This window comes from Salvelinus namaycush, unplaced genomic scaffold (genome assembly GCF_016432855.1).
Source record: "Salvelinus namaycush isolate Seneca unplaced genomic scaffold, SaNama_1.0 Scaffold1237, whole genome shotgun sequence".
Lineage (NCBI taxonomy): Eukaryota > Metazoa > Chordata > Actinopteri > Salmoniformes > Salmonidae > Salvelinus > Salvelinus namaycush.
Genome location: NW_024057939.1, coordinates 45078 through 72550, shown reverse-complemented (window position 1 = coordinate 72550; position 27473 = coordinate 45078). Strand labels below are relative to the sequence as shown.

At 45.4% G+C, this 27473-nt stretch overlaps 1 protein-coding gene across 1 annotated transcript in view; it reads left to right on the top strand.

The window, feature by feature from the left end:
• The first annotated feature begins 879 nt into the window (after positions 1–879).
• LOC120036192 (pyruvate kinase PKM-like) overlaps positions 880–27473 on the top strand; it is a 48696-nt gene continuing 22102 nt past the window's right edge. The window contains exons 1-6 of the mRNA XM_038982670.1: positions 880–989; positions 7371–7535; positions 12056–12147; positions 12267–12398; positions 13847–14033; positions 22706–22979. Coding sequence (XP_038838598.1) covers positions 983–989; positions 7371–7535; positions 12056–12147; positions 12267–12398; positions 13847–14033; positions 22706–22979 — 857 coding nt within the window. The 5' untranslated portion in view covers positions 880–982. The remainder of the gene's footprint in view (positions 990–7370; positions 7536–12055; positions 12148–12266; positions 12399–13846; positions 14034–22705; positions 22980–27473) is intronic.

Here is a 27473-nt window from a genome sequence, read left to right as displayed (position 1 = left end):
TCCAACCTAACCCTGACCTTAACCCTGACCTTAACCCTGACCGTAACTCCAACCTAACCCTGACCTTAACCCTGACTGTAACTCCAACCTAACCCTGACCTTAACCCTGACCGTAACCCTGACCTTAACCCTGACCTTAACCCTGACCGTAACTCCAACCTAACCCTGACCTTAACCCTGACTGTAACTCCAACCTAACCCTGACCTTAACCCTGACCGTAACCCTGACCTTAACCCTGACCGTAACGCCAACCTAACCCTGACCTTAACCCTGACCTTAACCCTGACCTTAACCCTGACCGTAACTCCAACCTAACCCTGACCTTAACCCTGACTGTAACTCCAACCTAACCCTGACCTTAACCCTGACCGTAACCCCAACCTAACCCTGACCATAACCCTGACCGTAACTCCAACCTAACCCTGACCTTAACCCTGACTGTAACTCCAACCTAACCCTGACCTTAACCCTGACCGTAACCCCAACCTAACCCTGACCATAACCCTAGATGAAGAAAAACAAAACCATGTGATCAATAGTGAAAAAGTCACTATGGTATTACATGATCATCCAGGCTGACCTCTGTGTGAAATGGAGTGGACATTGTGAATGTTTACAGTAGATTGGGCTGAGGGGTGTAGAGAGGAGGGGGAGAGGGAGGAAATTAGTGAAAGTTTAGAGATTGAGCAATGACTGAGAAAAAAAGACAGGCAGGCAGGCAGGCAGGCAGGCAGGCAGGCAGGCAGGCAGGCAGGCAGGCAGGCAGGCAGGCAGGCAGGCAGACAGACAGACAGACAGACAGACAGACAGACAGACAGACAGACAGACAGACAGACAGACAGACAGACAGACAGACAGACAGACAGACAGACAGACAGACAGACAGACAGACAGACAGACAGACAGACAGACAGACAGACAGACAGACAGACAGACGTGATAGGCTAGTACAGTTGGAGTCTGAAAAAGCTTTGGGTCAAGATGGGAGGTAAGTCTGTAGAGCTGCTAGCATACAGGGGGTTAACCTTTAAACTTCTCCATTAATGTAATAGAAGATTGAAGTGTTACCTGGCTGATTAAAGGTTAAATAGGTTCACCCACACTAGCCACTTTCTGATGCTATAGTGACCACATTGGAGTTGACGTCTTTCAGACATTCGACCTCGACTCAAGATCAGGTGGAACAGAATCTTCTACAGTGGTTGTACATCTATTCTCTTTTTAGTCGCTGCCTGATGAAAACCTTGTAACTTAGTCGATTTGTTATTGTTTTTACCTTTATTGAAAGTGGTAACACCCCTCAGTGTACTCTGAACATTTCAGGACCAAGAAAATGTATATAACATTTTTATTTAAATTAGCTTCTGTGGTTTCACAATTGCATGTTTGTCAATGGGAAAAATATGATTAGTTTTTTTCCTGAAAAGTTTATATTTTGGAGATCAGACAGCGACGTTTTATTCCAAGGTCATATGACTCATAGAAGTCACTGATGCAAAACCAATTTTCTACAGTCCTCAGCAGAATTTTTCTAGTCTGCTTATCATCAATCAGGATGCATCAAGCGTAATATCGTAAGAATGTTATTGTATGAATTTTGGTTGTGTTATAATAGTTATTGTTGGTTGTTTGGTGGTTAAATGTTGAGGGCTGTATACCAGAATTAGGCAGTTAGATTTGCATTGCCAGGAGTTGACCCAGAGCACAGTGGTGGTTGGTCAGGATAACCTGAGGTTCATTGACTGTCCAAGAACATGTGCATACGTACACACACACACACACACACACACACACACACACACACACACACACACACACACACACACACACACACACACACACACACACACACACACACACACACACACACACACACACACACACACACACACACACACACACACACATGGAAGGCATGCACTGATCTGTACATTGCAACACAGTGTTGGGACCTAATCTCAGCCTTACAGTCAGCCAGAACAGGTGTCTGTTTTGGTCAGTAAAAAGTTTCAGTCCGTTTCTGTGTGTGTGAGTGTGTGAATTAGTGATGGGGCTAAAAATCGATACAGTTACATATCGCAATATTAGTGGTGTAAGATATTATATCGATATTTGACTCCAAGTATTGTTTAGTAAAACATTTTTGCTACTGTAGGCAGCGTTATCTAGCACTAGTTGACAGTACCTGTAACGATCGTTTTTGGGTGAGAGAGTGGACCAAGGCGCAGCGGGTGATGAATACATAATGATTTATTTGACAAGACGAACACTGACACGAAATACACTATATAATTACAAAATAACAAACGCACGTAGACAGACCTGAACTAACGAACTTACATATACACGAAGAACGCATGAACAGACTACATAAAATGAACGAACAAACCGAAACAGTCCCGTGTGGTGCATAGACACAGACACGGAAGACAACCACCCACAACAAACAATGTGAAACAACCTACCTTAATATGGCTCTCAATCAGAGGAAACGTAAACCACCTGCCTCTAATTGAGAACCATATCAGGTAACCCATTAACCAACATAGATACACATAACATAGAATGCCCACCCCAACTCACGCCCTGACCGACTAAACACATACAAAACAACAGAAAACAGGTCAGGAACGTGACATAACCCCCCCCTCAAGGTGCGAACTCCGGACGCACCAGCATAAAGTCTAGGGGAGGGTCTGGGTGGGCATCTGACCACGGTGGTGGTTCAGGCTCTGGGCGAGTTCCCCACCCCACCATAGTCACTACCCGCTTTCGTAGCCTTCTCCAAATGACCACCCTCCACATTAACCCCACTGGATTAAGGGGCAGCACCGGACTAAGGGGCAGCACCGGACTAAGGGGCAGCACCGGACTAAGGGGCAGCACCGGACTAAGGGGCAGCACCGGACTAAGGGGCAGCACCGGACTAAGGGGCAGCACCAGGATAAGGGGCAGCACCAGGATAAGGGGCAGCACCAGGATAAGGGGCAGCTCCGGACTGAGGGACGGATCCTGGCTGGATGGCGGATCCTGGCTGGCTGGCTCTGGCGGATCCTGGCTGGATGACGGCTCTGGCGGATCCTGGCTGGACGGCTCATGGCTGGCTGACGGATCTGGCTGCTCATGGCTGGCTGACGGATCTGGCTGCTCATGGCTGGCTGACGGATCTGGCTGCTCATGGCTGGCTGACGGATCTGGCTGCTCATGGCTGGCTGACGGATCTGGCTGCTCATGGCTGGCTGACGGATCTGGCTGCTCATGGCTGGATGACGGCTCTGGCTGGTCATGGCTCGCTGACGGCTCTGGCTGATCCGGTCTGGCGGAAGGCTCTGGCTGATCCGGTCTGGCGGAAGGCTCTGGCTGATCCGGTCTGGCGGAAGGCTCTGGCTGATCCGGTCTGGCGGAAGGCTCTGGCTGATCCGGTCTGGCGGAAGGCTCTGGCTGATCCGGTCTGGCGGAAGGCTCTGGCTGATCCGGTCTGGCGGAAGGCTCTGGCTGCTCCTGTCTGGCGGAAGGCTCTAGCGGCTCCTGTCTGGCGGACGGCTCTAGCGGCTCCTGTCTGGCGGACGGCTCTGTAGGCTCATGGCAGACGGGCGGCTTTGCAGGCTCATGGCAGACGGGCGGCTTTGAAGGCTCAATACAGACGGGCAGTTCATGCGGCGCTTGGCAGACGGGCAGTTCAGACGCCGTTGGGCAGACGGGCAGTTCAGGCGCCGCTTGGCAGACGGGCAGTTCAGGCGCCGCTTGGCAGACGGGCAGTTCAGGCGCCGCTTGGCAGACGGGCAGTTCAGGCGCCGCTTGGCAGACGGGCAGTTCAGGCGCCGCTGGGCAGACGGGCAGTTCAGGCGCCGTTGGGCAGACGGCAGACTCTGGCCGGCTGAGACGCACTGTAGGCCTGGTGTGTGGTGCCGGAACTGGAGGTACCGGGCTAAGGACACGCACCTTCAGGCTAGTGCGGGGAACAACAACAGGGCACACTGGACTCTCAAGGCGTACTATAGGCCTGGTGCGTGGTACCGACACTGGTGGTACCGGGCTGAGGGCACGCACATCAGGGCGAGTACGGGGAGAAGGAACAGTGCGTACAGGGCTCTGGAGACGCCCTGAAAGCCTGGTGCGTGGTGCCGGAACTGGAGGTACCGGGATAAGGACACGCACCTTCAGGCTAGTGCGTGGAGGAGGAACAGGGCTCTGGATACGCACTGGAAGCCTGGTGCGTGGTGTAGGCACTGGTGGTACTGGGTTAGGGCGGGGAGGTGGCGCCGGAAATACCGGACCATGCAGGCGTACTGGCTCCCTTGAGCACTGAGCCTGCCCAACCTTACCTGGTTGTATACTCCCCGTCGCCCGACCAGTGCGGGGAGGTGGAATAACCCGCACCGGGCTATGTAGGCGAACCGGGGACACCATGCGTAAGGCTGGTGCCATGTAAGCCGGCCCGAGGAGAAGCACTGGTGGCCAGATATGTAGGGCCGGCTTCATGACATCCGGCTCAATACTCAATCTAGCCCTGCCAGTGCGGGGAGGTGGAATAACCCGCACCGGGCTATGCACACGTACAGGAGACACCGTGCGCTCTACTGCGTAACACGGTGTCTGCCCTTACTCTCCCTCTCCACGGTAAGTACAGGGAGTAGGCACAGGTCTCCTACCTGACTTCGCCACTCTCCCTTCTAGCCCCCCCCCAAGAATTTTTTGGGGTTTACTCACAGGCTTCCGTGCTAGATGCATCCCCTCATAACGCCGGTTCCTCTCTCCGGTTTCCTCCGCTCTCCGAGCTGCCTCCAGCTGTTCCCATGGGAGGCGATCCTTTCCAGCCAGGATCTCCTCCCATGTGTAGCAACCCTTGCCGTTCAAAACATCCTCCCATGTCCATTCCTCCTTCGTGCGCTGTCTCTCTCTCCCGTTACACCGCTGCTTGATCCTTTGTTGGTGGGTGGTTCTGTAACGATCGTTTTTGGGTGAGAGAGTGGACCAAGGCGCAGCGGGTGATGAATACATAATGATTTATTTGACAAGACGAACACTGACACGAAATACACTATATAATTACAAAATAACAAACGCACGTAGACAGACCTGAACTAACGAACTTACATATACACGAAGAACGCATGAACAGACTACATAAAATGAACGAACAAACCGAAACAGTCCCGTGTGGTGCATAGACACAGACACGGAAGACAACCACCCACAACAAACAATGTGAAACAACCTACCTTAATATGGCTCTCAATCAGAGGAAACGTAAACCACCTGCCTCTAATTGAGAACCATATCAGGTAACCCATTAACCAACATAGATACACATAACATAGAATGCCCACCCCAACTCACGCCCTGACCGACTAAACACATACAAAACAACAGAAAACAGGTCAGGAACGTGACAGTACCAGTGTCAAAACTCAGGTATTTTTCATCCTATCGCTTGTTCTCCATTTTCTTTTTAAATAGAGAGCCAACATGCTTTCAGCATGACTGATCAAAATTCATTTTCTGATGCTATCTCTTGTGCCTCTGCAGCAGACATAGTGAGCAATATGTCTGGAACCTCAAATCACAATAAAACTGCAGTATCTAATCGCAATACATGTAGAATCGTGATACCTAAATATTGTGATAATATCATTTCGTGAGGTGTGTGTGCGATGTGTCAGAGGTAGAGCTCTGTGGAACACTTAATAATGTGTGCAACAGGGCATCGGAATTGGGTCACAGAAAGGAGACAGAGGGAGAGAATGATGGAGAGCGTGATAGAGGGGATGGAGAAAGAGAGCACCGTGCCTAGACATCCCAAAGGACACACACACAGACTGACAAGCACATCACAGACCTCAACAAGCTAAGAGGTCTCTCTCTCTCACTCTCTCTCTCTCTCTCTCTCTCTCTCTCTCTCTCTCTCTCTCTCTCTCTCTCTCTCTCACTCCCCACCCCCCCCTCTCTCTCTCTCTCTCTCTCTCTCTCTCTCTCTCTCTCTCTCTCTCTCTCTCTCTCTCTCTCTCTCTCTCTCTCTCTCTCTGTGCTAGACCACCTCCCAGGACCAGCATGTTTGTCAGCTCCCTCTTTTCCTCCTTCTCCTTCCCACCGTTTAGGGGGCACCTTGAGTATTGAGCTACTCTCCTTTACTCCCTATCCTCCCTCCATCTCCATCCCTCCATCTCCTTCCCTCCCTATCCTCCCTCCATCTCCATCCCTCCATCTCCTTCCCTCCCTATCCTCCCTCCATCTCCATTCCTCCATTTCCTTCCCTCCATCTCCTTCCCTCCCTATCCTCTCTCCATCTCCATCCCTCCATTTCCTTCCGTCCCTATCCTCCCTCCATCTCCATCCCTCCATTTCCTTCCCTCCATCTCCTTCCCTCTATATCCATCCCTTCATCTCCATCCCTCCATCTCCATCCCAACATCTCCTTCCCTCCTCCTCTCTCCTCTTTTCACATCCTCACATGTTGTCAGTAGTGTTGTAAGTGTTTGACCTTGTCCACCAACATCTGTCCTTCCTTTCCTCCTCCTCCTCTCTGCCTGCCTTGTGTGTTGACAGCAGCAGTACAGGCTGACTGAGTGTTAAATGTATTTTTAATATTTTTTTGTGTCCAACTTTTTATTATTTCTTTTTTTCCCTGTGAGGCGTTCAGATCACAGACAACACACCTACTCATTCAAGGATTTTTCTTTATTATTACTATTTTCTACATTGTAGAATAATAGTGAAGACATCAAAACTATGAAATAACACCTAATGGAATCATGTAGTAACCAAAAAAGTGTTAAATAAATCAAAATGTATTTTATATTTGATATTCTTCAAAGTAGCCACCCTTTGCCTTGATGACAGCTTTGCACCCTATTACTGTACTGTAGGGTTTGTTTGTAAAGAGACCAGCACCCAGACAGACTGTGCATCTGATGTGTGTGTTCAATTAAAACAGACTCCAAATTAGAACCATTTGTCAGATTGCTTCTTGTCTCCAGAATGTCACTGTATACGATTTCCATGTTAGGTTGTAAATGTCATGTAGTGGCCAGTCACAGCATCTGTCCTGTATGGCAGTACGTTGTATGTCACGTGACGTTAGCCCCCTCCCCACACACACTCACACCCTCTCTTGATTGTCACTGTTCAGAATGCTGCATGTTAACCTTCTCCAACCTTAGTTCTGTTAGTCTGAGGCCATCGCTCTCTCTCTCTCTCTCTCTCTCTCTCTCTTCTCTCTCTCTCTCTCAATTCAAAAGGTTTACATTACCAAAGTAAGTGGAATAGACAAAAAACAAATACGGAAATAAACCATCAGAAATTAACAGTAAACATTACGCTCACAAAAGTTTTAAAAAAACATAGACATTTCTCTCTCTCTCTCTCTTAGCTCGTATCAGACGTTACTCTGACGTCATGCCCCTCCCAGACTCCTTCATCCAGAACCAGCAGCTGGACGCCAGCATGGCCGACACCTTCCTGGAACACCTGTGTCTGCTGGACATCGACCAGGAGCCAATCACAGCCCGCAACACAAGCATCATCTGCACCATCGGTGAGTTAAATAACTAATCATCTGTACCACGTATCAAACTCATTCCACGGAGGGCTGAGTGTCTGCGAGCTTTCGCTCTACCCTTCTACTTGATGGATGAATTAAGGTAACTAATTAGTAAGGAACTCCCCTCACCTGGTTGTCTAGGTCTTAATTGAAAGGAAAAAACAAAAACCTGCAGACACTCAGCTACACCATCAGTGAGTTAAATAACCAATCAGCTGCACCATCGGTAAGTTAAATAACCAATCATCTGCACCATCAGTGAGTTAAATAACCAATCAGCTGCACCATCGGTAAGTTAAATAACCAATCAGCTGCACCATCAGTGAGTTAAATAACCAATCATCTGCACCATCAGTGAGTTAAATAACCAATCAGCTGCACCATCAGTGAGTTAAATAACCAATCAGCTGCACCATCGGTAAGTTAAATAACCAATCATCTGCACCATCAGTGAGTTAAATAACCAATTAGCTACACCCTCGGTGAGTTAAATAACCAATCAGCTGCACCATCGGTTAGTTAAATAACCAATCATCTGCACCATCAGTGAGTTAAATAACCAATCAGCTGCACCATCAGTGAGTTCAATAACCAATCAGCTGCACCATCGGTAAGTTAAATAACCAATCATCTGCACCATCAGTGAGTTAAATAACCAATTAGCTACACCCTCGGTGAGTTAAATAACCAATCAGCTGCACCATCGGTTAGTTAAATAACCAATCCGCTGCACCATCAGTGAGTTACATAACCAATTAGCTACACCATCGGTAAGTTAAATAACCAATCATCTGCACCATCAGTGAGTTAAATAACCAATTAGCTACACCATCAGTGAGTTAAATAACCAATCAGCTGCACCATCGGTAAGTTAAATAACCAATCCGCCGTACCATCAGTGAGTTAAATAACCAATTAGCTACACCATCGGTAAGTTAAATAACCAATCAGCTGCACCATCGGTAAGTTAAATAACCAATTAGCTACACCATCAGTGAGTTAAATAACCAATCAGCTGCACCATCGGTAAGTTAAGTAACCAATCATCTGCACCATCAGTGAGTTAAATAACCAATCAGCTGCACCATCAGTGAGTTAAATAACCAATCAACTGCACCATCAGTGAGTTAAATAACAACATCTGCACCATCAGTGAGTTAAATAACCACATCTGCACCATCAGTGAGTTAAATAACCACATCTGCACCATTGGTGAGTTAAATAACCACATCTGCACCATGGGTGAGTTAAATAACCACATCTGCACCATCGGTGAGTTAAATAACCACATCTGCACCATCGGTGAGTTAAATAACCACATCTGCACCATTGGTGAGTTAAATAACCACATCTGCACCATCGGTAAGTTAAATAACCAATCAGCTGCACCATCAGTGAGTTAAATAACCAATCATCTGCACAATCAGTGAGTTAAATAACCAATCATCTGCACCATCGGTAAGTTAAATAACCAATCATCTGCACCATCAGTGAGTTAAATAACCAATCAGCTGCACCATCGATAAGTTAAATAACCAATCATCTGCACCATCAGTGAGTTAAATAACCAATTAGCTACACCCTCGGTGAGTTAAATAACCAATCAGCTGCACCATCGGTAAGTTAAATAACCAATCATCTGCACCATCAGTGAGTTAAATAACCAATTAGCTACACCCTCGGTGAGTTAAATAACCAATCAGCTGCACCATCGGTAAGTTAAATAACCAATCCGCTGCACCATCAGTGAGTTAAATAACCAATTAGCTACACCATCAGTGAGTTAAATAACCAATCCGCTGCACCATCAGTGAGTTAAATAACCAATCATCTGCACCATCGGTGAGTTAAATAACCAATCATCTGCACCATCAGTGAGTTAAATAACCAATCAGCTGCACCATCGGTAAGTTAAATAACCAATCATCTGCACCATCAGTGAGTTAAATAACCAATTAGCTACACCCTCTGTGAGTTAAATAACCAATCAGCTGCACCATCGGTAAGTTAAATAACCAATCCGCTGCACCATCAGTGAGTTAAATAACCAATTAGCTACACCATCGGTGAGTTAAATAACCAATCAGCTGCACCATCAGTGAGTTAAATAACCAATCAGCTGCACCATCGGTAAGTTAAATAACCAATCATCTGCACCATCAGTGAGTTAAATAACCAATCAGCTGCACCATCAGTGAGTTAAATAACCAATCAGCTGCACCATCAGTGAGTTAAATAACAACATCTGCACCATCAGTGAGTTAATTAACCACATCTGCACCATCGGTGAGTTAAATAACCACATCTGCACCATCGGTGAGTTAAATAACCACATCTGCACCATCGGTGAGTTAAATAACCACATCTGCACCATTGGTGAGTTAAATAACCACATCTGCACCATCGGTGAGTTAAATAACCACATCTGCACCATCGGTGAGTTAAATAACCAATCAGCTGCACCAACAGTGAGTTAAATAACCAATCAGCTGCACCATCAGTGAGTTAAATAACCACATCTGCACCAACAGTGAGTTAAATAACCAACCAGCTGCACCATTGGTGAGTTAAATAACCAATCAGCTGCACCATTGGTGTGTTAAATAACCAATCAGCTGCACCATCAGTGAGTTAAATAACAACATCTGCACCATCAGTGAGTTAAATAACCACATCTGCACCATCGGTGAGTTAAATAACCACATCTGCACCATTGGTGAGTTAAATAACCAATCAGCTGCACCCTTGGTGAGTTAAATAACCAATCAGCTGCACCATCAGTGAGTTAAATAACCACATCTGCACCATCAGTGAGTTAAATAACCACATCTGCACCATTGGTGAGTTAAATAACCAATCAGCTGCACCATCAGTGAGTTAAATAACAACATCTGCACCATCAGTGAGTTAAATAACCACATCTGCACCATCAGTGAGTTAAATAACCACATCTGCACCATCAGTGAGTTAAATAACCACATCTGCACCATTGGTGAGTTAAATAACCAATCAGCTGCACCCTTGGTGAGTTAAATAACCAATCAGCTGCACCATCAGTGAGTTAAATAACAACATCTGTACCATCAGTGAGTTAAATAACCACATCTGCACCACCAGTGAGTTAAATAACAACATATGCACCATCAGTGAGTTAAATAACCACATCTGCACCATCAGTGAGTTAAATAACAACATATGCACCATCAGTGAGTTAAATAACCACATCTGCACCATCAGTGAGTTAAATAACCACATCTGCACCATTGGTGAGTTAAATAACCAATCAGCTGCACCCTTGGTGAGTTAAATAACCAATCAGCTGCACCATCAGTGAGTTAAATAACCACATCTGCACCATCAGTGAGTTAAATAACCACATCTGCACCATTGGTGAGTTAGATAACCAATCAGCTGCACCCTCTGTGAGTTAAATAACCAATCAGCTGCACCATCAGTGAGTTAAATAACAACATCTGCACCATCAGTGAGTTAAATAACCACATCTGCACCATCAGTGAGTTAAATAACAACATATGCACCATCAGTGAGTTAAATAACCACATCTGCACCATCAGTGAGTTAAATAACAATATCTGCACCATCAGTGAGTTAAATAACCACATCTGCACCATCAGTGAGTTAAATAACCAATCATCTGCACCATCAGTGAGTTAAATAACCACATCTGCACCATCAGTGAGTTAAATAACCACATCTGCACCATCAGTGAGTTAAATAACCAATCAGCTGCACCATCAGTGAGTTAAATAACCAATTAGCTGCACCATCATTGAGTTAAATAACCAATCAGCTGCACCATCAGTGAGTTAAATAACCAATCAGCTGCACCATCAGTGAGTTAAATAACCAATCAGCTGCACCATCAGTGAGTTAAATAACCAATCAGCTGCACCATCAGTGAGTTAAATAACCAATCAGCTGCACCATCAGTGAGTTAAATAACAATATCTGCACCATCAGTGAGTTAAATAACCACATCTGCACCATCAATAAGTTAAATAACCAATCAGCTGCACCATCAGTGAGTTAAATAACCAATCAGCTGCACCATCAGTGAGTTAAATAACCAATCAGCTGCACCATCAGTGAGTTAAATAACCTTTTGTTTTGTGTAGCGTGTGTAGGTAGACCCGTGTGGCTCAGTTGGTAGAGCATGGTGTTTGCAATGCCAGGGTTGTGGTTTAGATTCCCACGGGGAACATGAACAAAAAAGTATGAGAATCACTGCACTCACTACTATGTGTCTGTCTGGATTAGAGTGCCTGCTAAATGTAGGGACAGTATAGGTAGGCAGAGTTGACCTAGGGTAGAACTGTATGGGCTAGGGGTTGGAGCTCAGTAGATCTAGGTTGGTGTGGTGTTGGCTGGCAGGCTGGGTATTGGTGATTGGCACCCCACTGACTGCACTATTGATGATGTATCAAAGTGGATTGATTGACCAATGAACTGCTGGACAACCCATGGTCTCTGTTGTCTCTTGTTCTCTCTCTCAGGGCCTGCGTCTCGCTCCATCCCCAAACTGCAGGAGATGGTGAAGGCAGGAATGAACATCGCTCGACTCAACTTCTCTCATGGCTCTCATGAGGTTTGTTTGTCTCTGTCATAACCTGTCTCGCAAGTAATCACTGATCTGACACAACTGTCAATCATATCAGTTTAGTAACAGATTTTCTCTTTCTCTCTCTCCCTGTCTCCCTCCTTCAGTACCATGGTGAGACCATCAAGAACATCCGGGAGGCGGTCGAGACCATAACCACTGACCCTTTATATTACAGGCCAGTAGCCATCGCCTTGGATACCAAAGGCCCTGAAATACGCACAGGCCTGGTTCGAGGGGTAAGCCAGCATTTCATCACTACTTAACATTCTATCCAATGGGCTTACATTCCCTACATCCCGACTGGTCAGTAGTCCAGTTTAGGGTGAGGGTCAACAGACCAGGAGAGTGTGACCAGTGTTGACTGACCATGCTGGTTGTTTTGGGGGTGTCCTATCCTGGACACAGACACAGATTGTGCAACAGTATCAACAGTAGTGAGAAAGATGCTTTCTCAGCATCAGAACAGGACAAGTGTTTGGGCACCAGAGTAGGCTGGTGGGAGGAGCTATAGGACGGGCCCATTCAATATACTTTAGAAATGAAGTGTCTGCTACATTCTATGTGTTCTATGTGTGAGGAAGATAAGGCAATGTCTAGCCTGTGTGTGTGTGTGCATGTGTGTGTGTGTGTGCATGTCTGCATGCCATTTCTTACTAGCACTGACTTTGCTGATAGCTACTTTATTGAGGAAAAGTTTTACTTACTATATGACTGTGATGCGTAGTTGTCTCACCTAGCTATCTTAACTTCTTGACGCACAGATCCCTTTAGCGGGATCATTTTCATCAACAACCGCTGCATTGCAGAGCGCCAAATTTTAAAAAAGATTGCTAAAAAAGATTATATTCATGAAATCACAAGTGCAATATAGCAAAACACAGCTTAGCTTGTTGTTAATCCACCTGTCATATCAGATTTTGAAAATATGCTTTACAGCGAAAGCAATCCAAGCGTTTGTGTGAGTTTATCGATCACTAGACAAAACATTAAGAACACCTAGCAGCAATGTAGATTGGTCACGAAAGCCAGAAAAGCAATAAAATGAATCGCTTACCTTTGATGATCTTCGGATGTTTGCACTCACGAGACTCCCAGTTACACAATAAATGTTCCTTTTGTTCGATAAAGATTATTTTTATATCAAAAAACCTCCATTTGTTTGGCGCGTTATGTTCAGTATTCCACAGCCTTAGGCAGGTCATCAAGGCTTGACGACATCCGCGTTTTGATAAATCTCGCTCATTTTTCAGAATAAAAGCTTGAAACTATGTCTAAAGACTGTTCACACCCTGAGGGAGCCATTGGAAAAGGAATATGGTTGATATCCCTTTAAATGGACGAAAGGCAGGCAATGGAACAGTGATTTTTCAAAATAAAAGGCACTTCCGGGTTGGATTTCCTCAGGTTTTCGCCTGCAAAATCAGTTATGTTATACTCACAGACAATATTTTGACAGTTTTGGAAACTTTAGAGTGTTTTCTATCCTACTCTGTCAATTATATGCATATTCTAGCATCTGGACCTGAGAAATAGGCAGCTTACATTGGGAACAGTATTTTTCCAAACATAAAAATTCTGCCTAGCTTCATGAATGCACTAACTGTGAGTAGCTTTGGAAAAGAGAGTCTGCTAAATGACTGAAGTTAAGATGTGTGTGTTATTCTGTGTTTCTCTGTGTGTGTAGACTGCAGAGCAGGAGGTGGAGCTGGAGCGTGGGGCCAGTGTGCATGTGGTGACAGGGGAGGGGGACAGGGACAGTACGGATGGGAACGTCATCTGGGTGGACTACCCCAGTCTGCCTCAGGTCCTGGAGAAAGGAGGAAGGATCTACATCGACGACGGACTCATCGGACTAAAAGTCCTGGAGACAGGTAACACATTTTAACACACACACTCACACATTCTCACACACACACACACACACACACACACACACACACACACACACACACACACACACACACACACACACACACACACACACACACACACACACACACACACACACACACCTCAAAAGGTTTACATTACCAAAGTAAGTGGAATAGACAAAAAACTAAAATGGAAATAAACCATCAGAAATTAACAGTAAACATTACGCTCACAAAAGTTTAAAAAAAACATAGACATTTCTCTCTCTCTCTCTCTTAGCTCGTATCAGACGTTACTCTGACGTCATGCCCCTCCCAGACTCCTTCATCCAGAACCAGCAGCTGGACGCCAGCATGGCACCATCAGTGAGTTAAGCTGTCAGCTGCACCATCAGTGAGTTAAATAACCACATCTGCACCATCAGTGAGTTAAATAACCACATCTGCACCATTGGTGAGTTAAATAACCAATCAGCTGCACCATCAGTGAGTTAAATAACAACATCTGCACCATCAGTGAGTTAAATAACCACATCTGCACCATCAGTGAGTTAAATAACCACATCTGCACCATCAGTGAGTTAAATAACCACATCTGCACCATTGGTGAGTTAAATAACCAATCAGCTGCACCCTTGGTGAGTTAAATAACCAATCAGCTGCACCATCAGTGAGTTAAATAACAACATCTGTACCATCAGTGAGTTAAATAACCACATCTGCACCACCAGTGAGTTAAATAACAACATATGCACCATCAGTGAGTTAAATAACCACATCTGCACCATCAGTGAGTTAAATAACAACATATGCACCATCAGTGAGTTAAATAACCACATCTGCACCATCAGTGAGTTAAATAACCACATCTGCACCATTGGTGAGTTAGATAACCAATCAGCTGCACCCTCTGTGAGTTAAATAACCAATCAGCTGCACCATCAGTGAGTTAAATAACAACATCTGCACCATCAGTGAGTTAAATAACCACATCTGCACCATCAGTGAGTTAAATAACAACATATGCACCATCAGTGAGTTAAATAACCACATCTGCACCATCAGTGAGTTAAATAACAATATCTGCACCATCAGTGAGTTAAATAACCACATCTGCACCATCAGTGAGTTAAATAACCAATCAGCTTCATCATTGGTGAGTTAAATAACCACATCTGCACCATCAGTGAGTTAAATAACCAATCATCTGCACCATCAGTGAGTTAAATAACCAATCATCTGCACCATCAGTGAGTTAAATAACCACATCTGCACCATCAGTGAGTTAAATAACCACATCTGCACCATCAGTGAGTTAAATAACCAATCAGCTGCACCATCAGTGAGTTAAATAACCAATTAGCTGCACCATCATTGAGTTAAATAACCAATCAGCTGCACCATCAGTGAGTTAAATAACCAATCAGCTGCACCATCAGTGAGTTAAATAACCAATCAGCTGCACCATCAGTGAGTTAAATAACCAATCAGCTGCACCATCAGTGAGTTAAATAACCAATCAGCTGCACCATCAGTGAGTTAAATAACAATATCTGCACCATCAGTGAGTTAAATAACCACATCTGCACCATCAATAAGTTAAATAACCAATCAGCTGCACCATCAGTGAGTTAAATAACCAATCAGCTGCACCATCAGTGAGTTAAATAACCAATCAGCTGCACCATCAGTGAGTTAAATAACCTTTTGTTTTGTGTAGCGTGTGTAGGTAGACCCGTGTGGCTCAGTTGGTAGAGCATGGTGTTTGCAATGCCAGGGTTGTGGTTTAGATTCCCACGGGGAACATGAACAAAAAAGTATGAGAATCACTGCACTCACTACTATGTGTCTGTCTGGATTAGAGTGCCTGCTAAATGTAGGGACAGTATAGGTAGGCAGAGTTGACCTAGGGTAGAACTGTATGGGCTAGGGGTTGGAGCTCAGTAGATCTAGGTTGGTGTGGTGTTGGCTGGCAGGCTGGGTATTGGTGATTGGCACCCCACTGACTGCACTATTGATGATGTATCAAAGTGGATTGATTGACCAATGAACTGCTGGACAACCCATGGTCTCTGTTGTCTCTTGTTCTCTCTCTCAGGGCCTGCGTCTCGCTCCATCCCCAAACTGCAGGAGATGGTGAAGGCAGGAATGAACATCGCTCGACTCAACTTCTCTCATGGCTCTCATGAGGTTTGTTTGTCTCTGTCATAACCTGTCTCGCAAGTAATCACTGATCTGACACAACTGTCAATCATATCAGTTTAGTAACAGATTTTCTCTTTCTCTCTCTCCCTGTCTCCCTCCTTCAGTACCATGGTGAGACCATCAAGAACATCCGGGAGGCGGTCGAGACCATAACCACTGACCCTTTATATTACAGGCCAGTAGCCATCGCCTTGGATACCAAAGGCCCTGAAATACGCACAGGCCTGGTTCGAGGGGTAAGCCAGCATTTCATCACTACTTAACATTCTATCCAATGGGCTTACATTCCCTACATCCCGACTGGTCAGTAGTCCAGTTTAGGGTGAGGGTCAACAGACCAGGAGAGTGTGACCAGTGTTGACTGACCATGCTGGTTGTTTTGGGGGTGTCCTATCCTGGACACAGACACAGATTGTGCAACAGTATCAACAGTAGTGAGAAAGATGCTTTCTCAGCATCAGAACAGGACAAGTGTTTGGGCACCAGAGTAGGCTGGTGGGAGGAGCTATAGGACGGGCCCATTCAATATACTTTAGAAATGAAGTGTCTGCTACATTCTATGTGTTCTATGTGTGAGGAAGATAAGGCAATGTCTAGCCTGTGTGTGTGTGTGCATGTGTGTGTGTGTGTGCATGTCTGCATGCCATTTCTTACTAGCACTGACTTTGCTGATAGCTACTTTATTGAGGAAAAGTTTTACTTACTATATGACTGTGATGCGTAGTTGTCTCACCTAGCTATCTTAACTTCTTGACGCACAGATCCCTTTAGCGGGATCATTTTCATCAACAACCGCTGCATTGCAGAGCGCCAAATTTTAAAAAAGATTGCTAAAAAAGATTATATTCATGAAATCACAAGTGCAATATAGCAAAACACAGCTTAGCTTGTTGTTAATCCACCTGTCATATCAGATTTTGAAAATATGCTTTACAGCGAAAGCAATCCAAGCGTTTGTGTGAGTTTATCGATCACTAGACAAAACATTAAGAACACCTAGCAGCAATGTAGATTGGTCACGAAAGCCAGAAAAGCAATAAAATGAATCGCTTACCTTTGATGATCTTCGGATGTTTGCACTCACGAGACTCCCAGTTACACAATAAATGTTCCTTTTGTTCGATAAAGATTATTTTTATATCAAAAAACCTCCATTTGTTTGGCGCGTTATGTTCAGTATTCCACAGCCTTAGGCAGGTCATCAAGGCTTGACGACATCCGCGTTTTGATAAATCTCGCTCATTTTTCAGAATAAAAGCTTGAAACTATGTCTAAAGACTGTTCACACCCTGAGGGAGCCATTGGAAAAGGAATATGGTTGATATCCCTTTAAATGGACGAAAGGCAGGCAATGGAACAGTGATTTTTCAAAATAAAAGGCACTTCCGGGTTGGATTTCCTCAGGTTTTCGCCTGCAAAATCAGTTATGTTATACTCACAGACAATATTTTGACAGTTTTGGAAACTTTAGAGTGTTTTCTATCCTACTCTGTCAATTATATGCATATTCTAGCATCTGGACCTGAGAAATAGGCAGCTTACATTGGGAACAGTATTTTTCCAAACATAAAAATTCTGCCTAGCTTCATGAATGCACTAACTGTGAGTAGCTTTGGAAAAGAGAGTCTGCTAAATGACTGAAGTTAAGATGTGTGTGTTATTCTGTGTTTCTCTGTGTGTGTAGACTGCAGAGCAGGAGGTGGAGCTGGAGCGTGGGGCCAGTGTGCATGTGGTGACAGGGGAGGGGGACAGGGACAGTACGGATGGGAACGTCATCTGGGTGGACTACCCCAGTCTGCCTCAGGTCCTGGAGAAAGGAGGAAGGATCTACATCGACGACGGACTCATCGGACTAAAAGTCCTGGAGACAGGTAACACATTTTAACACACACACTCACACATTCTCACACACACACACACACACACACACACACACACACACACACACACACACACACACACACACACACACACACACACACACACACACACACACACACCTCAAAAGGTTTACATTACCAAAGTAAGTGGAATAGACAAAAAACTAAAATGGAAATAAACCATCAGAAATTAACAGTAAACATTACGCTCACAAAAGTTTAAAAAAAACATAGACATTTCTCTCTCTCTCTCTCTTAGCTCGTATCAGACGTTACTCTGACGTCATGCCCCTCCCAGACTCCTTCATCCAGAACCAGCAGCTGGACGCCAGCATGGCACCATCAGTGAGTTAAGCTGTCAGCTGCACCATCAGTGAGTTAAATAACCACATCTGCACCATCAGTGAGTTAAATAACCACATCTGCACCATTGGTGAGTTAAATAACCAATCAGCTGCACCATCAGTGAGTTAAATAACAACATCTGCACCATCAGTGAGTTAAATAACCACATCTGCACCATCAGTGAGTTAAATAACCACATCTGCACCATCAGTGAGTTAAATAACCACATCTGCACCATTGGTGAGTTAAATAACCAATCAGCTGCACCCTTGGTGAGTTAAATAACCAATCAGCTGCACCATCAGTGAGTTAAATAACAACATCTGTACCATCAGTGAGTTAAATAACCACATCTGCACCACCAGTGAGTTAAATAACAACATATGCACCATCAGTGAGTTAAATAACCACATCTGCACCATCAGTGAGTTAAATAACAACATATGCACCATCAGTGAGTTAAATAACCACATCTGCACCATCAGTGAGTTAAATAACCACATCTGCACCATTGGTGAGTTAGATAACCAATCAGCTGCACCCTCTGTGAGTTAAATAACCAATCAGCTGCACCATCAGTGAGTTAAATAACAACATCTGCACCATCAGTGAGTTAAATAACCACATCTGCACCATCAGTGAGTTAAATAACAACATATGCACCATCAGTGAGTTAAATAACCACATCTGCACCATCAGTGAGTTAAATAACAATATCTGCACCATCAGTGAGTTAAATAACCACATCTGCACCATCAGTGAGTTAAATAACCAATCAGCTTCATCATTGGTGAGTTAAATAACCACATCTGCACCATCAGTGAGTTAAATAACCAATCATCTGCACCATCAGTGAGTTAAATAACCAATCATCTGCACCATCAGTGAGTTAAATAACCACATCTGCACCATCAGTGAGTTAAATAACCACATCTGCACCATCAGTGAGTTAAATAACCAATCAGCTGCACCATCAGTGAGTTAAATAACCAATTAGCTGCACCATCATTGAGTTAAATAACCAATCAGCTGCACCATCAGTGAGTTAAATAACCAATCAGCTGCACCATCAGTGAGTTAAATAACCAATCAGCTGCACCATCAGTGAGTTAAATAACCAATCAGCTGCACCATCAGTGAGTTAAATAACCAATCAGCTGCACCATCAGTGAGTTAAATAACAATATCTGCACCATCAGTGAGTTAAATAACCACATCTGCACCATCAATAAGTTAAATAACCAATCAGCTGCACCATCAGTGAGTTAAATAACCAATCAGCTGCACCATCAGTGAGTTAAATAACCAATCAGCTGCACCATCAGTGAGTTAAATAACCTTTTGTTTTGTGTAGCGTGTGTAGGTAGACCCGTGTGGCTCAGTTGGTAGAGCATGGTGTTTGCAATGCCAGGGTTGTGGTTTAGATTCCCACGGGGAACATGAACAAAAAAGTATGAGAATCACTGCACTCACTACTATGTGTCTGTCTGGATTAGAGTGCCTGCTAAATGTAGGGACAGTATAGGTAGGCAGAGTTGACCTAGGGTAGAACTGTATGGGCTAGGGGTTGGAGCTCAGTAGATCTAGGTTGGTGTGGTGTTGGCTGGCAGGCTGGGTATTGGTGATTGGCACCCCACTGACTGCACTATTGATGATGTATCAAAGTGGATTGATTGACCAATGAACTGCTGGACAACCCATGGTCTCTGTTGTCTCTTGTTCTCTCTCTCAGGGCCTGCGTCTCGCTCCATCCCCAAACTGCAGGAGATGGTGAAGGCAGGAATGAACATCGCTCGACTCAACTTCTCTCATGGCTCTCATGAGGTTTGTTTGTCTCTGTCATAACCTGTCTCGCAAGTAATCACTGATCTGACACAACTGTCAATCATATCAGTTTAGTAACAGATTTTCTCTTTCTCTCTCTCCCTGTCTCCCTCCTTCAGTACCATGGTGAGACCATCAAGAACATCCGGGAGGCGGTCGAGACCATAACCACTGACCCTTTATATTACAGGCCAGTAGCCATCGCCTTGGATACCAAAGGCCCTGAAATACGCACAGGCCTGGTTCGAGGGGTAAGCCAGCATTTCATCACTACTTAACATTCTATCCAATGGGCTTACATTCCCTACATCCCGACTGGTCAGTAGTCCAGTTTAGGGTGAGGGTCAACAGACCAGGAGAGTGTGACCAGTGTTGACTGACCATGCTGGTTGTTTTGGGGGTGTCCTATCCTGGACACAGACACAGATTGTGCAACAGTATCAACAGTAGTGAGAAAGATGCTTTCTCAGCATCAGAACAGGACAAGTGTTTGGGCACCAGAGTAGGCTGGTGGGAGGAGCTATAGGACGGGCCCATTCAATATACTTTAGAAATGAAGTGTCTGCTACATTCTATGTGTTCTATGTGTGAGGAAGATAAGGCAATGTCTAGCCTGTGTGTGTGTGTGCATGTGTGTGTGTGTGTGCATGTCTGCATGCCATTTCTTACTAGCACTGACTTTGCTGATAGCTACTTTATTGAGGAAAAGTTTTACTTACTATATGACTGTGATGCGTAGTTGTCTCACCTAGCTATCTTAACTTCTTGACGCACAGATCCCTTTAGCGGGATCATTTTCATCAACAACCGCTGCATTGCAGAGCGCCAAATTTTAAAAAAGATTGCTAAAAAAGATTATATTCATGAAATCACAAGTGCAATATAGCAAAACACAGCTTAGCTTGTTGTTAATCCACCTGTCATATCAGATTTTGAAAATATGCTTTACAGCGAAAGCAATCCAAGCGTTTGTGTGAGTTTATCGATCACTAGACAAAACATTAAGAACACCTAGCAGCAATGTAGATTGGTCACGAAAGCCAGAAAAGCAATAAAATGAATCGCTTACCTTTGATGATCTTCGGATGTTTGCACTCACGAGACTCCCAGTTACACAATAAATGTTCCTTTTGTTCGATAAAGATTATTTTTATATCAAAAAACCTCCATTTGTTTGGCGCGTTATGTTCAGTATTCCACAGCCTTAGGCAGGTCATCAAGGCTTGACGACATCCGCGTTTTGATAAATCTCGCTCATTTTTCAGAATAAAAGCTTGAAACTATGTCTAAAGACTGTTCACACCCTGAGGGAGCCATTGGAAAAGGAATATGGTTGATATCCCTTTAAATGGACGAAAGGCAGGCAATGGAACAGTGATTTTTCAAAATAAAAGGCACTTCCGGGTTGGATTTCCTCAGGTTTTCGCCTGCAAAATCAGTTATGTTATACTCACAGACAATATTTTGACAGTTTTGGAAACTTTAGAGTGTTTTCTATCCTACTCTGTCAATTATATGCATATTCTAGCATCTGGACCTGAGAAATAGGCAGCTTACATTGGGAACAGTATTTTTCCAAACATAAAAATTCTGCCTAGCTTCATGAATGCACTAACTGTGAGTAGCTTTGGAAAAGAGAGTCTGCTAAATGACAGAAGTTAAGATGTGTGTGTTATTCTGTGTTTCTCTGTGTGTGTAGACTGCAGAGCAGGAGGTGGAGCTGGAGCGTGGGGCCAGTGTGCATGTGGTGACAGGGGAGGGGGACAGGGACAGTACGGATGGGAACGTCATCTGGGTGGACTACCCCAGTCTGCCTCAGGTCCTGGAGAAAGGAGGAAGGATCTACATCGACGACGGACTCATCGGACTAAAAGTCCTGGAGACAGGTAACACATTTTAACACACACACTCACACATTCTCACACACACACACACACACACACACACACACACACACACACACACACACACACACACACACACACACACACACACACACACACACACACACACACACACACACACACACACACACACACACACACACACACACACACACACAAACAAACATACTGCATCTAAACACATTACTGGAGATACAGTGTTGGTTACACATGCAGTGGTTCTTCCTTTAAAAGTTTTGAGTTTATGTCACGACCGTTTATGGTAGATGATTGTGGTAAATTGCGTTATTCTGGCAACAATGGCTGACACTTAAATAATGTGCCATAGAATTCTGTGGCATCCCGCAAGCTGTGCTGCAGTATGCCGCAACTTTTAAAGGAAGAACCACTGTACATGATCATACTGCACAGTCCTGGAGATAGACAAGCCATAAACAAATAAACATTCTCTACTTCTATCTCATGATCTGTTCTCATGACCTCCCTTCCTTCTCTCCCTCTCTCCTCTCTCCAGGTCCAGACTGGGTGGAGGCACTGGTAGAGAGTGGCGGTGTTCTGGGCAGCCGTAAGGGGGTCAACCTGCCGGGGTGTGACCTGGTGGACATGCCCGCTGTGAGTGAGCGTGATGAGGGGGACCTGAGGTTCGGCGTGGCCCAGGGGGTGGACATGGTGTTCGCCAGCTTCATCCGCTGTGGCCAGGATGTCAGGGAGGTCCGGCGGGCCCTGGGGCCCTTCGGAAAGGACATCAAGGTGATCAGCAAGGTGGAGAGTCGCCAGGGAGTACATAAGTGAGTGTGTGTGGAGGAGAAGAGATAGAGGAAGAGACACACACAGTCAGCAACATGAATAGAATAACTTTCATTGAATGAGTAGCTTTACAGTCTCAGATTTACACATGAACAGCGTGTATCTTCAGCCTCAGTAGATGGATACCCTGCTGTCAATACCTGCCATTGGCCTTGTAACCACATGACTCGTTCTGTATCTCTAAGAATAAGATTCTATAATCTACAGTACATACAGTAAGACAAGACAACCATACTCCTGAAAGGTTTTCCCCCTTTATTTAACTAGGCAAGTCAGTTAAGAACAAATTCTTATTTTCAATGACGGCCTAGTGGGTTAACTGCCTTGTTCAGGGGCAGAACGATAGATTTTTACCTTGTCAGATCAGGGATTCAATCTTGCAACCTTTTGGGTACAAGTCCAACGCTCTAACCACTAGGCTACCTGCCGCCCCAAGTTGTATGCTCTACCAGCTAAAATAGAGGAAGGATTCAGAGTAGGAAATCTAAAAATGTTTGTTGTTGTTGTTGACCAGATACTATGCTATTTCACAGTAAACAAATGATCAACTGACTCAGCATGCTTATAGGTAAGGGCACTTACACAAATGACTGATGATTGGCTGAGAGAAATTGATACTAAAAAGATTGTGGGAGCTGTTTGGTTAGTCTTCAGTGCAGCTTTTAACATTATAGATCATAATGTTCTGCTGGAAAAACATCTGTGTTATGGTTTTACACCCCCTGCTATACTGTGGATTAGAGGTACCTGTCTAACAGAACACAGAGGGTGTTCTTTAATGGAAGACTCTCCAACATAATCCAGGTAGTCGGGCATACCTAGGGCTCTGGCGGTCATGAAATGTTGTCAGCTGGTGATTGTCAAGCAAATAACTGCCAGTCTCACTGTAATTGACCTTTAATTGACATAAACATGTTTAGCATCAATTGTACCGATAATTAACATAATGTCACGCCCTGGCCATAGAGAGGTTTCTATTCTCTATTTTGGTTAGGCCAGGGTTTGAATAGGGTGGGCATTCTAGTTTCTTTATTTCTATGTTTTCTATTTCTTTGTGTTTGGCCGGGTGTGGTTCTCAATCAGAGGCAGCTGTCTATCGTTGTCTCTGATTGAGAACCATACTTAGGTAGCCCTTTTTTCCACCTGTCTTTGTGGGGGAGTTGACTTTGTTTAGGGCACATAGCCTTTAGCTTCACGGTTTGTTTTGTAGTGTTTATTGTTTTGTTCGGCGTCATTTTTATAATAAAAGAAAATGTACGCTCACCACGCTGCACCTTGGTCTTCCTTCAACGACAGCCGTGACGAACTTCCCACCAACAATGGACCAAGCAGCATGGTAAGGAGGAGCAGCGTGTCCAAGATTCATGGGAGAAGATCCAAGACGGTAAGGGACCCTGGAGTCAGGCTGGGGAGTATCGCCGTCCACGGGAGGAACTGGAGGCAGCAAGAGCAGAGCGGCAGCGTTACGAAGGGACTCGGCTAGTAAGGAAGCCAGAGAGGCAGCTTCAAGAAATGTGGGGGGCGGCACACGGGAAGTGTGGCTGAGTCAGGTTGGAGACCTGAGCCAACTCCCCGTGCTTACCGTGGCGAGCGTCGTACTGGTCAGGCACCGTGTTATGCGGTGGAGTGCACGGTGTCTCCAGTGCGCGTGCACAGCCCGGTGCGCTACCTTCCAGCTCCCCGAATCGGCCGGGCTAGAGTGGGCATCCAGCCAGGTCGGAGGATGCCGGCTCAGCGCATCTGGCCGCCGGTACGTCTCTAAGGCCCGGGATATCCTGCGCCGGCTCTGCGCACTGTGTCTCCGGTGCATCTGCACAGCCCAGTACGTCCTGTGCCTGCGCCCCGCATCTGCAGGGCGAAAATGACCATCCAGCCAGGACGGGTTGTGCAGGCTCTATGCTCAAGACCTCCAATGCGCCTCCACGGCCCAGTGTATCCGGTGCCTCTGCCTAGGACAGGGCCTCCTGTATGTCTCTCCAGCCTGGTGAGTCCTGTGCCTGTGCCTGCGCCTAGAACTAATCCTCCCGTATGTCTCCCCAGCCTGGTGAGCCCTGTGGCAGCTCAACGAACCAGACTGCCCATACGTCTCCTCCCTCCAATGATGATCCATGGCACGAAGCCTCCAGTGATGATCCATGGCAAGAAGCCTTCAGTGATGATCCATGGCAAGAAGCCTCCAGTGATGATCCATGGCAAGAAGCCTCCAGTGATGATCCATGGCACGAAGCCTCCAGTGATGATCCATGGCACGAAGCCTCCAGTGATGATCCATGGCAAGAAGCCTCCAGTTATGATCCATGGCAAGAACCCTCCAGTGATGATCCATGGCAAGAAGCCTGCAGTGATGATCCTGCGACGGCCTCCAGTCCAGAGTCTCCAGCGACGGCCTCCAGTCCGGAGCCTCCAGCGACGGCCTCCAGTCCGGAGCCTCCAGCGATGGCCTCTAGACCGGAGCCTCCAGCGACGGCCTCCAGTCCGGGGCCCCCAGCGAGGGTGCCCAGTCCGGGGCCCGCAGCGAGGGTGCCCAGTCCGGGGCCCGCTACGAGGGTCCTCAGTCCGGGGCCCGCTACGAGGGTCCTCAGTCCGGGGTCGGCGGCGAGAGTCCTCAGTCCGGGGTCGGCGGCGAGGGTCCCCGCACCAGAGGCGCCACCAAAGTGGGGGGAGCCAGAGGCGGAGGGGGGTCTATGCCCCGCACCAGAGCCGCCGCCGTAAAGGAAGCCCACCCAGACCCTCCCCTTTAGAGTCAGGTTTTGCAGCCGGAGTCCGCACCTTTGGGGGGATACTGTCACGCGCTGGCCATAGAGGTTTTTATTTTCTATTTTGGTTAGGCCAGGGTATGACTAGGGTGGGCATTCTAGTTTCTTTATTTCTATGTTTTCTATTTCTTTGTGTTTGGCCGGGTGTGGTTCTCAATCAGAGGCAGCTGTCTATCGTTGTCTCTGATTGAGAACCATACTTAGGTATCCCTTTTTTCCACCTGTCTTTGTGGGGAGTTGACTTTGTTTAGGACACATAGCCTTTAGCTTCACGGTTTGTTTTTGTAGTGTTTATTGTTTTGTTCTGTAACGGCTGTTGGAAGGAGAGGACCAAGGTGCAGCGTTGTAAGTGTTCATATTTTAATAGAATAAATAACCTGAACACTGAACAAAATAACAAAGAGCAAGAACGAAAAAACGAAACAGTTCTGTAAGGTGAAGACACACAAAACAGAAAACAACTACCCACCACGCTGCTTGGTCCTTTGGTGTTGGGTAGTTCTGTAACGAATGTCCTGGGAAGAAGGAGTGGACCAAAACACAGCGTGGTACATGTTCATGATTAATTTAATTAAATAAACTGAACACCGAATATCAAAAAACAACAAAGAGAGTGAACGAAACGAAACAGTCCCGAAAGGTGCAACAACACAAAACAGGAAACAACTACCCACCAAGCACAGGTGGGAATGAGGCTACCTAAGTATGGTTCTCAATCAGAGACAACGATAGACAGCTGCCTCTGATTGAGAACCACACCAGGCCAAACACCTAGAAATACAAAACATAGAACAGCATAGAACACCAGACATAGAATGCCCACCCAAACTCACGCCCTGACCAACCAAAATAGAGACATAAAAAGGATCTCTAAGGTCAGGGCGTGACATGTTCGTCGTCATTTTTATAATAAAAGAAAATGTACGCCGACCACGCTGCACCTTGGTCTTCCTTCAACGACGGCCGTGACACATAAACACGTTTTGCATCTCCTGGCTTCTACACACAGCCTACAAGCCACTGATGCAGACCTTTGGAACATCTACATTTTAAAAAGTTGAATAAATATATTAAATATAGCCTACACATTCACAATAAATCCATTATTTATTTTAGGCAGGTCTAAAGAATCATGATATGAAGAAAATGTAGTCTATTTAAGAAGAACAGAATAGCATACTCTTGAGTTGTCCTAATGTTAGGCCCTGATCTGGCTATGCCATGTGGCTATGGGCTACACTAGTTCATTTAGCAGACAAGATTTGCTTAGAATCCCTTGGCATTATGAAGAATACAATTGAACATAGCTCAATAAAATAGAATGGATATTTTCTACAAACAATTGTGGCTATTCTGTGTTGAACGGTTAACAAAGAATCTGATCCTCCTATATGCTTAATTTAGAGTTATTTGTGCAACTTTAGTTGTAATACAACTGTTGGGCTATATGTTTAGATTTGAAATACATTCTGAGGCTGCATGATAGGACTCTGCTTTCTTGACATCGCTATCAACAAAACAAGTCCTACAGCCTCTGGTTTTATAGCACCAGGACTACTGCTCAGTCATACTGTATGGCCAAGTGTCACAAAGAGGGACATAGGCAAATTAGTTAGCCCAGAACAGAGCAGCATGGCTGGGCCTTAAATGTACACAGAGAGCTAACTTTAATAACATGCATGTCAATCTCTCCTGGCTCAAAGTAGAGGAGCAATTGAC